The following is a 13,548-nucleotide window of genomic DNA, read 5'->3' on the forward strand; positions in this document are numbered from 1 at the left end:
AAAAGAAAAGAAAACTACTGTACACTGGTAACCTTTTTGAGTTCAACCTTCAGGAAGGCGCTGACGCTATTTGGACGACCTTTCAAAGAAAAAACAGGCCATTTCAATTTAAAATACCATTTTCTGTGTAGCTTTATCTCTTGTTTCTATTTGTTATTGTGTTTTATTTGTTATTGTATCTATGCTTGTCTGTGACTGTAAAGTCTCCTTGAGAGCACTTTACTTGCTAGGTATTTGCTACCTATTAGCTATATAGCTGGCTTGCTAGCTATCTATCTTGCTGGCTAGCAAGCTAGCTATTAGCTATCTATTAGCTGGCTAGTTAGCTTTCTATGAGTGGGTTGAGTGAACGCGGGCACGTGTGGGTGCTGCTGCTCACCCACAGAAAAACTTATCCTGTGACTGAATCAAATTTATTATTATTATTATTATTATTATGGTTATTCTGGTTTCTCGATGAGGATTCCATTTGTATTGGCTTCTATGCCTTGGCCTTAAGGTTTCCCAGGTGGTCGCAGTCCTCGGACAATGTGCTCGAGGACTCCCGCCCTTGGGGAACATTAAACTCACCACGGCTCCTTCAAATCCGGGTTGGCCTCGCATCCCCACGGTCCCGGCGTGTCCCTAGGGTGAAAAACAGAATGCCAAAAATAAAATCATCAGAAAATATGGATGATAGAAAGCTATCTGGCTGGCTATCTATTTGCTATCTTTTAGTTATCTATTAGCTATCTATTAGCTATCTGGCTGGCTATTTAGCTATCTAGCTGGCTATCTATTAGCAAAATAGCTATCTAGCGTTCTATCTATTTGAGTTAGTTCCGGGTTGAGTGAACGCTGGCGCGTGTGGCGGCCGCTGCTCACCCACGGAAAACTTTATCCTGTCACTGTAAAGTGACCTTTAGAGTTTTGAAAGGCGCCGATAAATTAAATGTATTATTATTATTGTTAAATCAGACATATTTTGCAGGAAACCAACAACATACTTACGGGATCCCCTTTCGGCCCCGTTCCGCCGCGCACTCCTGCTCTTCCCTGTAAAACAAAAAATAAAATAAAATTAATGGAATGGAATTTTCATTTAGTATGTAGTTTGTGGAGTTATAGCAATACGGGTGTCGTGAGCGAACATACACTGTTTTGTAAATTTTTGTACATGTATTTATTTTCTTACTTGGGGCCCTCTGGGTCCTGGAAGCCCCGCCTGCCCATTTAAACCCGGGGGCCCTGTCAAATTAAAATCAAGTACATAAAAAAAAAAACAAATCTAAAATATTGTATGCTAGCTCGGATATTCAAGTGTAAATATAAGCATGCCAAATGAATACCTGTGGTCCTTTGCGTCCGCCAACGCCCGCAGGGCCAACGTCGCCCTGTAAAAGGGGAAGAATAAACAATAACCATGACCGTATTTTCTGGTGTATTAGGTGCACCCAAAAGCCTTCATTTTCATTTTCAGGTCTTGCAGTGACTGTCAGTAGCCACCAACTCCATTTCCCCCTCCGTGGGAGATGTAGCGCCTTATAAGGTGGTGCGCCTTATATTTGGAAAACTTTGATATATGTATTTCTATATTATAATTGGCAAACTTTTTTCATTCATTGAAGGTGCGCCTTATATATGGAAAACATTTGAAAAGGCCTTATACTCCGGTGCTCCTTCTACACTGGAAAATACGTTTATTTGTAACATATTCAAGGACTCCGTTTTGAATGACCGCATGGCAAAAAACTAAATAGGTCAAAAAGTTGACATTCTTGATGCATAATTTATGAGCAAAATTGGAACTAGCAACCAAGGCCGAGTTTACTGACAAAGAAGTCATTCTGGAAAAATAAAAGAGCATTTTTTGTTTTTAATCTCACGCAATGTCAAGATGCTGATCACATTTGACCGCACTGATGAAAAACGTGTCCCCCTTTTACCCGTGAGCCATTAACTCCTTGAAGGCCAACTTGTCCTGTCAAGCCTGGTGCACCCTGCCGATGAAAAAAGTGAAAAACATCCAAATCAAAATCAAAAATGAGCATTGCAGAACATGATGATTGTTTTTTTTCTCTTTCCGTTGTCTTCAACTTACCATCTGACCTGGAAAACCTGGCGGGCCGTCCAAACCAGGTTCCCCCTGGACACAAAAGAGGTCAATATTTCACACAGTCAACCTATCCAGGTTCTGCTCAATTTGGGCTTTTAGGGTCCAATCCCAATTGAAGTCGGAAGGGCCACGTCACTCACATCGAGTCCACGCGGACCCTCCGGACCGTAGCCGCCTCGGATCCCAGGGGAGCCCTGCAAAATACATTCAGATTCATTTTTTGGGGGTCCGTCATCTCCTTTGAGTGACCCGAATGTCATTTGGAAAATTTATTATGAGGCGAAAACGGCTGCCTGTCCAAGTCCAGGACACTCACTCTGGGCCCAACAGGACCGGGTGGACCTGGTAAACCAGCTGAACCCTGAATGAAATAAGCCAAGACAGTCCGTGACAATCCAAAGTAGAGATCATGAAAATGGTCCATGTTTTGATCACCACAGATGTGACATGTTGATATCAAAATACAGAGTTCAATCTTATAATAATAATAATAATAATAATAATAATAATCCATTTCATTTATAAGCACCTTTCAAAACTCTCAGGGTCACTATACAGTCACAGGATAATTTTTTTCTGCAGGTGAGCAGCGGCAGCCACACGCGCCAGCGTTCACTCAACCCGGAAGTAACTCAAATAGATGGAAAGCCAGCTTGCCAGCCAACAGATATCTAATAACTAGCTAGCTATACAGCTAGCCAGCCAACTATATTGCTATAGAGCTAATAGATAGCTATCTAGATAGCTGGCCAGTATCTATTGTTCACATGTTTGGTATCCTAGGGACAGGAAGTCATGAATCCATAACTGTGCTAACCAGTATGAACATGTAGCCACACTGAGCTGCTGCTTTTGGTGATGACACCATTTTTACCTAGTTCCTCATCTATCATTCCTCATCAGGGCTGCCTTTCCAGCAGCCCATTAATTTTGTTTTTCTACTTTCATTCCTTTCATCACTTTGCTGCTGTGAAATGTAAATTTCTCCACTGTGAGACTAATAAAGGCAAATCCATCCATCCATCAATTGTGTTCTGTTTAGCTTGGTCGATAGCTTTTTTTTTGTGTAGCCTGAGTGATGGGATATTTTAACCTTGCAGTCTACACTCTGCCTTTGAACTATCAATAAGGTTGAAAAGAGCCCAAATTTCACTGTTTTCTATCCATGTTCTCACTGTTTCTCTGTCGTCTGCCTATCTATTTGTTATTTGCAGCTCTGTGTTTCTGTAACCCCCCCTTTTCACTGCTACGTTCTTGACCAATCGAGTATAGTCATTGTGAAGGTCCACCTCCACTTGTACCTTCTCGCCAGGTTTCCCATTTTCACCACTTGAACCTTTTCGACCGGGGAGACCCTAGAGAAGAAAAATTGGCAAAAGGAAATAAAATTAGTTGGGGCAAAAATTTAAAGTGTGGCTATTTCTCACAAGGGGAGAAAAGACATTTGCGGTTCCGCAATTTTGACTTTACAGAAACGAGTTTTTCACATTTGCGCACCGTATTAATAATAATAATAATACATTTCATTTGTAAGTGCCTTTCAAAACTCTCAAGGTCACTTTACAGATCAGTTTTTCTGTAGGTTAGCAGCGGCAGCCACACGCGCCAGCGTTCACTCAACCTGGGAGTCACTCAAATAAATAAAAAAGCTAGACAGATTAGATAGCTAATATATAGCCAGTCAGCTAATATATAGCTAAAAGATAGCCAGGTAATTAGCTAGCATTGACCATTTGTGTCAAAAAAATACATACATTAAAAATACATCAATAAATAAAAACATTCTCCACCACAAATGTTGGCGATAAAAGCAACTTGATCAGATGCAAACCGGACGGTGAGGCCTCACCTCGTCCCCCTTTTCTCCTTTGGAACCTCGCTCGCCACGGTAGCCCCAAGGGCCCTGAAGTCACTCAACAAAAAAGGATATTCAATCAGTTTTTCATGAACGGATGGCGTGTATCTCTGCTTGTCATTAGATTACAGCGCTGTCCAAACTTGGAGAAAAATAGAAGGATGGAAGAGCCACTTTGTGTTGCTCAAGAAAAAAATGTAATATTGAAAAAAATGGAGTCAGGTGACCATTTTTGAGCTCCTGGTAAAGCAAGGCTGTCAAAGTCATTTATTTGCCGCAATATGAATATTTTGTACCAGACTTCCAGTCCAGTATCATATAATTTTACAATAAGAACAAGAATAAGAAAAGAAGAAGAAGAATACATTTCACCATTTATAAGCGCCTTTTAAAACTCTCAAGGACACTTTAAAGGACAACCGTCTCCGGACAAGTTGCGTCCATAATTTGTAAAATGGCTTCAAATGACTTCTACTGAGCGTATTTTAATAAGATTCCACCGCATATAGCTATATTTTACCTTTTAAGACTCACGCTGAATATTCAGGAAGTCTTGTTTTTGAGTTGGTGATGAGTCCGGACGTGACGTCACTAAAGGAACGCCCCATTGTAGCAGTCCTTCCATCACGTCAATATATTTTGCTGTACTTGTTTGGTCTGAAAACCCCGTGTTGCACCAAAAAGCCACCAGAAGAGGGCGACCAAGCTCCATGAAAGGAATTTATCAGCCTGTGGAAATGGGCTGATTAAGTCCCCTCAGGAGCTTGGATGCCATTTTCTGCCTCTTTTTGGGTGAGACATTTCCCCCCAATGTTGCCTCAAAATGGCACGGAATAAGTTCTTTAATCGATTGCAAACATGTATGCTTTCCTCTTCAGAATTTGAATCATATTCATAACTGTATGTGTAACAAGAAAGCATATTCTCCGAATCTGAAGCCATTGTTTTGATTCTCCAGCAATGCAAGACGGCTTGGCGTGACGTCACGAACTGGGGGCGGGACTTTCTGAAAATGCCCAATTCGCAGCTCCATTTTTTTGCAGATTTTGGACACTTTAAGTCATTTTTATTGGTGTTTTGCATTTGATGAAAAATATCAGCCTGCGTAGATGCTGATCACATTTGACCGCACTGATGAAAAACGTGTCCCCCTTTTACCCGTGAGCCATTAACTCCTTGAAGGCCAACTTGTCCTGTCAAGCCTGGTGCACCCTGCCGATGAAAAAAGTGAAAAACATCCAAATCAAAATCAAAAATGAGCATTGCAGAACATGATGATTGTTTTTTTTTCTCTTTCCGTTGTCTTCAACTTACCATCTGACCTGGAAAACCTGGCGGGCCGTCCAAACCAGGTTCCCCCTGGACACAAAAGAGGTCAATATTTCACACAGTCAACCTATCCAGGTTCTGCTCAATTTGGGCTTTTAGGGTCCAATCCCAATTGAAGTCGGAAGGGCCACGTCACTCACATCGAGTCCACGCGGACCCTCCGGACCGTAGCCGCCTCGGATCCCAGGGGAGCCCTGCAAAATACATTCAGATTCATTTTTTGGGGGTCCGTCATCTCCTTTGAGTGACCCGAATGTCATTTGGAAAATTTATTATGAGGCGAAAACGGCTGCCTGTCCAAGTCCAGGACACTCACTCTGGGCCCAACAGGACCGGGTGGACCTGGTAAACCAGCTGAACCCTGAATGAAATAAGCCAAGACAGTCCGTGACAATCCAAAGTAGAGATCATGAAAATGGTCCATGTTTTGATCACCACAGATGTGACATGTTGATATCAAAATACAGAGTTCAATCTTATAATAATAATAATAATAATAATAATAATAATCCATTTCATTTATAAGCACCTTTCAAAACTCTCAGGGTCACTATACAGTCACAGGATAATTTTTTTCTGCAGGTGAGCAGCGGCAGCCACACGCGCCAGCGTTCACTCAACCCGGAAGTAACTCAAATAGATGGAAAGCCAGCTTGCCAGCCAACAGATATCTAATAACTAGCTAGCTATACAGCTAGCCAGCCAACTATATTGCTATAGAGCTAATAGATAGCTATCTAGATAGCTGGCCAGTATCTATTGTTCACATGTTTGGTATCCTAGGGACAGGAAGTCATGAATCCATAACTGTGCTAACCAGTATGAACATGTAGCCACACTGAGCTGCTGCTTTTGGTGATGACACCATTTTTACCTAGTTCCTCATCTATCATTCCTCATCAGGGCTGCCTTTCCAGCAGCCCATTAATTTTGTTTTTCTACTTTCATTCCTTTCATCACTTTGCTGCTGTGAAATGTAAATTTCTCCACTGTGAGACTAATAAAGGCAAATCCATCCATCCATCAATTGTGTTCTGTTTAGCTTGGTCGATAGCTTTTTTTTTGTGTAGCCTGAGTGATGGGATATTTTAACCTTGCAGTCTACACTCTGCCTTTGAACTATCAATAAGGTTGAAAAGAGCCCAAATTTCACTGTTTTCTATCCATGTTCTCACTGTTTCTCTGTCGTCTGCCTATCTATTTGTTATTTGCAGCTCTGTGTTTCTGTAACCCCCCCTTTTCACTGCTACGTTCTTGACCAATCGAGTATAGTCATTGTGAAGGTCCACCTCCACTTGTACCTTCTCGCCAGGTTTCCCATTTTCACCACTTGAACCTTTTCGACCGGGGAGACCCTAGAGAAGAAAAATTGGCAAAAGGAAATAAAATTAGTTGGGGCAAAAATTTAAAGTGTGGCTATTTCTCACAAGGGGAGAAAAGACATTTGCGGTTTCGCAATTTTGACTTTACAGAAACGAGTTTTTCACATTTGCGCACCGTATTAATAATAATAATAATACATTTCATTTGTAAGTGCCTTTCAAAACTCTCAAGGTCACTTTACAGATCAGTTTTTCTGTAGGTTAGCAGCGGCAGCCACACGCGCCAGCGTTCACTCAACCTGGGAGTCACTCAAATAAATAAAAAAGCTAGACAGATTAGATAGCTAATATATAGCCAGTCAGCTAATATATAGCTAAAAGATAGCCAGGTAATTAGCTAGCATTGACCATTTGTGTCAAAAAAATACATACATTAAAAATACATCAATAAATAAAAACATTCTCCACCACAAATGTTGGCGGTAAAAGCGACTTGATCAGATGCCTCACCTCGTCCCCCTTTTCTCCTTTGGAACCTCGCTCGCCACGGTAGCCCCAAGGGCCCTGAAGTCACTCAACAAAAAAAGGATATTCAATCAGTTTTTCATGAACGGATGGCGTGTATCTCTGCTTGTCATTAGATTACAGCGCTGTCCAAACTTGGAGAAAAATAGAAGGATGGAAGAGCCACTTTGTGTTGCTCAAGAAAAAAATGTAATATTGAAAAAAATGGAGTCAGGTGACCATTTTTGAGCTCCTGGTAAAGCAAGGCTGTCAAAGTCATTTATTTGCCGCAATATGAATATTTTGTACCAGACTTCCAGTCCAGTATCATATAATTTTACAATAAGAACAAGAATAAGAAAAGAAGAAAAAAATACATTTCACCATTTATAAGCGCCTTTTAAAACTCTCAAGGACACTTTAAAGGACAACCGTCTCCGGACAAGTTGGGTCCATAATTTGTAAAATGGCTTCAAATGACTTCTACTGAGCGTATTTTAATAAGATTCCACCGCATATAGCTATATTTTACCTTTTAAGACTCACGCTGAATATTCAGGAAGTCTTGTTTTTGAGTTGGTGATGAGTCCGGACGTGACGTCACTAAAGGAACGCCCCATTGTAGCAGTCCTTCCATCACGTCAATATATTTTGCTGTACTTGTTTGGTCTGAAAACCTCGTGTTGCACCAAAAAGCCACCAGAAGAGGGCGACCAAGCTCCATGGAAGGAATTTATCAGCCTGTGGAAACGGGCTGATTAAGTCCCCTCAGGAGCTTGGATGCCATTTTCTGCCTCTTTTTGGGTGAGACATTTCCCCCCAATGTTGCCTCAAAATGGCACGGAATAAGTTCTTTAATCGATTGCAAACATGTATGGTTTCCTCTTCAGAATTTGAATCATATTCATAACTGGATGTGTAACAACAAAGCATATTCTCCGAATCTGAAGCCATTGTTTTGATTCTCCAGCAATGCAAGACGGCTTGGCGTGACATCACGAACTGGGGGCGGGACTTTCTGAAAATGCCCAATTCGCAGCTCCATTTTTTGCAGATTTTGGACACTTTAAGTCATTTTTATTGGTGTTTTGCATTTGATGAAAAATATCAGCCTGCGTGTTTTGGGTATTTTAGATGCTATAAAAAGTTTTTCTGATGTCAGTTAAGAAACAAAAAAGTGACATCGGTTGTCCTTTAAAGTCACAGAATATTTTTCTGCGGGTGAGCTGCGGCGGCCACACGTGCCAGCGTTCACTCATGTTATATTGTTTTATACATTTCGTTTTCAAAGTAGATTATGAGATTAGAATATAATAATAATAATAATAATAATAATAATACTAATAATGCGTTTCATTTCTAAGCGCCTTCCAAAACTCTCAAGGTCACTTTACAGTCACAGGATAAGTTTTTCAGTGGGTGAGCAGCGGCAGCCACACGCATCAGCGTTCACTCAACCCGGAATTATGAGTAGATTCCGAGGAGGGCCAGATTTGGCCCCTGGGCCTTGACTTTGACACTTTGTTGTAACGTCTTGAAAAATCAGCCATCGGGAGCAAAGTGCAAGAACTTACTTTGGCCTGTAAAATAAAAAAGTCCTTCCCCTTTATTTAAAGGCACGTGAAATGACCCTCAAGCTGTAGTTTGGACACCACTGTTCTACCGCTTCCACGTGGAGGCAAAGCACTTACCTGTGATCCAGCAACCCCCTGTAACCCCTGCTGACCATCTTCTCCATTCTCTCCATCGCTACCTGGGGCCCCCGCCCTTCCAAGAAGACCCCTGGGGCCCCGCTCCCCCTTTCAGACAACAAACATGACACATCTATGATCTGCGAACTAAGACAACAAAAACCACCAATGAGCCCGTGATGAACGATGGTTTTGGAGCCAACGTAAACTACATCCCCGCATTCGGCGCAAAGCGACGGAGATTGGGCGGAGCCGTTTATCATCACGCCGACAAGGTATCAGCCGCAACGCAACGCCTTGACATCTCCACACGGAGATTGTGGGCAGCCATAATTCACTTTGAAGACAAGGTGGAGAACAAGAAGTGACGGCCTGAGCGATTCCCCGCCCCCCGACACACACACGCTCAGACCCACCGCCTTATATTTCACAGTATGATGGATGATTAACGTCATGCTTTTATGTCGAGAGGCGGCGTGATGGATGAGTCGGAATTATTACTGGAGGCGTATATCACCCGTCGCTACTGTCCGCATGTGCGTCAGAGACTGCGAAGTTACGTTCCGACGTTAAGATTCTGCAGCTTAATCAAATGATGGACAAGCTACTTACCATCTCTCCCGGCATCCCCGTTCGCCCACGTTCGCCAGGTTCGCCAGGGAGACCCTAAAAAAATATTTCCAGCAAGGGTGTCAAATTTGTTTTTTTTTTTTTTGCCGCGGGCCACATTGCCGTTACGGTTTCCTCTCGGGGCGCATCGGAGTATAAGGCGTAACCCCAAGCTCAAAGATCGCTAGCTAGCTCGACGCTAGTTATCTTGAGCACTAGCTAGCTCGACGCTAGTTATCTTGATCAGCACCTAGTTCGACGCTAGTTATCTTGATCACTCACTATCTCGACGCTAGTTAGCTCGATGCTAGTTAGCTCAATAGATGAGCAAGGAATTTCCTTTGACGGTCCGAACAGAATGATATGGAGGTCCAGATTTGGCCCCGGGGCCTTGACTTTGAAACCTGTGATTTAAACAATTAGCCTTGATCATGGACAGTGTCAATACCGTACCTGAGTGCCGGTCTTGCCCATCTCCCCGGGTGGTCCAGCGGGGCCATCTTGAACCTGTAAACTCACAGAATAAACACAGTCAATGAATATCTAAAAAAAAAAAGATTTTTAATGTTATTATTTAGCGTCAGGGCGTACTTACAGGCCAACCGGTTCGGAGTAACTGGTAGAAACTGCTTTGCTGCAAGAAGTAGACACATACACACGGAAAATTCCCCAAATGATGACATAGAATTCAACATATTTTTTTAATAGTAAATCCTGTTACAGAACAGATGTACCATCTTTTCTGGGGTAAAAAGTGCACCCGAAAGCCTTGATTTTCTTCAAAAGATGACCCTGCGCCTTCCACGCCTTATAGGTGAAGTCATATTGAGCCACAACAGCTGTCAGCAGGCACCGACTCCATTCCTCCCCTCTTTAGAAGAAGTATTGCATAACCCCAACCTCTCCTACACTGCCTTATAATGTGGTGCGCCTTATATTTGCAAAACATTTATATATTCCATCCATCCATTTTCCGTACCGCTTATTCCTCATTAAAGTCGCGGGGGTTGCTGGAGCCTATCTCAGCTGTCTTCAGGCACGAGGCGGGGACACCCTGAATTGGTTGCCAGCCAATCGCAGCATTTATATATTTACAGTATATATTACATTTGGAAAACTTGTTTTATACATTGAAGGTGCGCATATACGGCCCGGTAGTCGAGTGGTTAGCACACCGGCTTCACAGTGCAGAGGTCGCCGGTTGGCGTCCCGGTCCGGCCTCCCAGTGTGGAGTTTGCATGTTCTGCCCGGACCCGCGTGGGTTTTCTCCGGGTCCTCCGGTTTCCTCCCACACTCCAAAAACATGCATGGCAGGCAGATTGACCACTCCAAATTGTCCCTAGGTGTGAGTGTGAGAGTGACTGTTGTACGTCTTTGTGTGCCCTGCGATTGGCTGGCAACCAATTCAGGGTGTCCCCCGCCTCATGCCTGAGACAGCTGAGATAGGCTCCAGCAACCCCCGCGACCCTAATGAGGAATAAGCGGTACGGAAAATGAGATGAGAGATGAGGTGCGCATTATAGTCCGGTGCGCCTGATATATGGAAAAAGTTAGAAAATACACCAATAGTTGTGGGTGCCCCTGATACTCCGCTGCGCCTTATACAGCGGAAAAAAAACAGTAAATGTAAATGCTGTTGATACATTTGTCGAAAACTGCTATCCCATAGTTGACCAGAGATGGCTGCGATTTAATGTGTTGACATTCATTACGTTGGTTGGTTGTCACTTCCGGTACAGGTTTTACTTTCCGCGCTTCTTTACTTTAGTTTCATTTGACTGAGAAGACGGCGAGAATGGACATGCTTTATCGCTGTTTAGCTACGAAAAGATAAAAAAGTCGAAGATGAAACCGTCCATTTCGGAGCGGCAAGCAGGCAAAGTGGTTTGTACACTTTTATTGCATACGTTTTATTTCATTGATGTAAAGTCCAAGTGTTTATAGTAATAATAATAATAATAATAATAATAATAATAATAATAATATCAATCAATTACATTTTATTTTATTTATGTGTAAATAGTAGCTATATTTTTATACTTGTTTGTAGTTCCATGGTGGTGTCGTTGGTGATTCATGATGCAAGTGAAATCACATTAAAGAATTAACCATCAGTGCAAAGAAGCAGAGTCGTCGCATGTTTCAAATGGAAGCACATTAAATCCAACCAGGAAGTGACAAAAACAACATTTTGGGTGTGTGGTATACCTGGAAGGCGGCCCATTCCTCAGCGGTGTTCCTCCACAGGTACAAGGTGGGCAATCCCGGCGGTCCCGGTGGTCCACGGTCACCCTTATTTCCCGGACTCCCTTCAGGGCCGAGTTGACCCTTTTTTTTTTACGGATCACAACTCACAATTGATACTAAAGTATTTGGGGGGCGGGTCACACGATGAGTTCAAATGATCAATAAGGGCACATTCGGAGTTGTTGAGACAGGCAGGAATATTTTTGAAAAAGTATGCTTGAAATGAATTTGTGGGTGTGCGCCATCAGGATGGTGTGGTTTTCAATGTGTTACGACAACCATTTCTCACCTTATGGCCTTGAAATCCGGGCCACCCACGTTCTCCAGCGCAGCCCTGAAGGGAAATTCACATTGTCATTACTCAAGAGAAGAATCCAAATACCAACGGGGAAGTTTTTTTTGCCCGTTCATTGATATATTTCTTCTCCCTGTCCTTGGGTGGGTTTTCTCTGGGTAATCCACTTTCATCCCACATTCCTTAAACATGCACGGTAGGCGATGAGACACTTTTGAAAATGGGTGGATTGACCCAAACCCAGAATTTTGGTCATTTCACAAAGACATTAATAAAGAAACACCCAAACAAAATGGCCTCTCTTGACTCATGACGCAATGTCATCATTGATGACATCACAATATGAGAAAAACTGACCTCATGACCAGGAGGGCCCATTCTGCCTGGTGGTCCCGGTTTGAGACGATATAATCTACCATCCGAACCCAAGGCCAGGTCTCCATTTTCCGATGGAACGGTGATGGTTCCAGTTTGGCTTGCGATTGGATGTTTACTTTGGCGTCTGTCCGGATGGTTCGTGTGAAATGAAATGTTCTGTAGAATTGTTGGTGCGCCCGGCTCAGTTGGACTTTGGTAGGCCCAATCGTCGGTGTCCTCCCTTTGTCCGCTGGAGTCAAAAGGTGCTCTGGGAAGCTTCGGAGTGACAGTCCCCGCCACAACGGGATTTTTGCGGGTATTTCTGCCATCTAGACTGATGATGTCACTGGTTGGTTTCCCCGGAAATGACGATGACGTCCTCTGAGCAGAGTTGACCTTTTTATCCGCCGTGATGTTGTCCTCGAGGTGCTTGGACGGCTTCCCCTTTTGGTTTCTCCCGTTCCTGTTTTTCAACGGCTTCCACTGAGGGTTGATTTGTCCACCGGGTTGCATGTGGACATGGAAGAATTCCACATCCTCGTTCACGACAACGTGTCCCGCCGCACCTTGACCGCTTGATCCCAAAGGCTTGGTCCCACGTCCCGGAGAAGCACGTCGTTGCCACATGGCATTTTGCTAAGCCGTGAAGAAGAGAAAGAAATTAACATGTGCCATGACGTTCATCGTCGCTACTTGTGGTTCAATAAAGTCCCCCCCCCCCCAAGATGACAAATCAGCCATTGCAGACCACTGCAGAAAAAAAAAATCCCTTCACGGACTGGGAGAAGGGGGGGTGGAGGGAGGTGTAGATGGCAGTGGTGGGCCGTCAGGGCCTGCAAGACTCTCTTTGCTCGCCTAAAAATGTCTGACAGACTTTTCAAGAATCGACTGAGTCAAATGCAAAACACCAATAAAAATGACTTAAAGTGTCCAAAATCTGCAAAAAAATTGAGCTGCGAATTGGGCATTTTCAGAAAGTCCCGCCCCCAGTTCGTGATGTCACGCCAAGACGTCTTGCATTTCTTGTGAATCAAAACAATTGCTTCAGATTGTGAGAATATGCTTTCTTGTTCCACATCCAGTTATGAATATGATTCAAATAGTTCTGAAGAGGATAGCATACATGTTTGCAATCGATTAAAGAATTTATTTGTGCCATTTTGAGGCAAGATTGGGGGAAAACTTCAACATTCACATGGACAATTCCACTCTTCCCCTCACTAAAGACTTCACCTCCTCACTCG

At 43.2% G+C, this 13,548-nt stretch overlaps 1 protein-coding gene across 1 annotated transcript in view; it reads right to left on the minus strand.

The window, feature by feature from the left end:
• The window catches only part of LOC148884150 (uncharacterized), a 74,390-nt gene that overhangs the window by 26,208 nt on the left and 34,634 nt on the right, over positions 1 to 13,548 (minus strand). The window contains exons 7-23 of the mRNA XM_089020404.1: positions 12,305 to 12,940; positions 11,942 to 11,986; positions 11,614 to 11,733; positions 10,001 to 10,039; positions 9,859 to 9,912; positions 9,409 to 9,462; positions 8,797 to 8,904; positions 7,112 to 7,165; positions 6,581 to 6,634; positions 5,596 to 5,640; positions 5,420 to 5,473; positions 5,265 to 5,309; positions 5,109 to 5,162; positions 1,330 to 1,373; positions 1,175 to 1,229; positions 991 to 1,035; positions 571 to 624 (exon numbers count right to left, since the gene is read on the minus strand). Coding sequence (XP_088876530.1) covers positions 571 to 624; positions 991 to 1,035; positions 1,175 to 1,229; positions 1,330 to 1,373; positions 5,109 to 5,162; positions 5,265 to 5,309; positions 5,420 to 5,473; positions 5,596 to 5,640; positions 6,581 to 6,634; positions 7,112 to 7,165; positions 8,797 to 8,904; positions 9,409 to 9,462; positions 9,859 to 9,912; positions 10,001 to 10,039; positions 11,614 to 11,733; positions 11,942 to 11,986; positions 12,305 to 12,940 — 1,560 coding nt within the window. The remainder of the gene's footprint in view (positions 1 to 570; positions 625 to 990; positions 1,036 to 1,174; positions 1,230 to 1,329; positions 1,374 to 5,108; positions 5,163 to 5,264; positions 5,310 to 5,419; positions 5,474 to 5,595; positions 5,641 to 6,580; positions 6,635 to 7,111; positions 7,166 to 8,796; positions 8,905 to 9,408; positions 9,463 to 9,858; positions 9,913 to 10,000; positions 10,040 to 11,613; positions 11,734 to 11,941; positions 11,987 to 12,304; positions 12,941 to 13,548) is intronic.

This window comes from Hippocampus bargibanti, linkage group LG18 (assembly GCF_051943395.1).
Source record: "Hippocampus bargibanti isolate YZ-2025 linkage group LG18, ASM5194339v1, whole genome shotgun sequence".
NCBI classification, from domain to species: Eukaryota; Metazoa; Chordata; class Actinopteri; order Syngnathiformes; family Syngnathidae; genus Hippocampus; species Hippocampus bargibanti.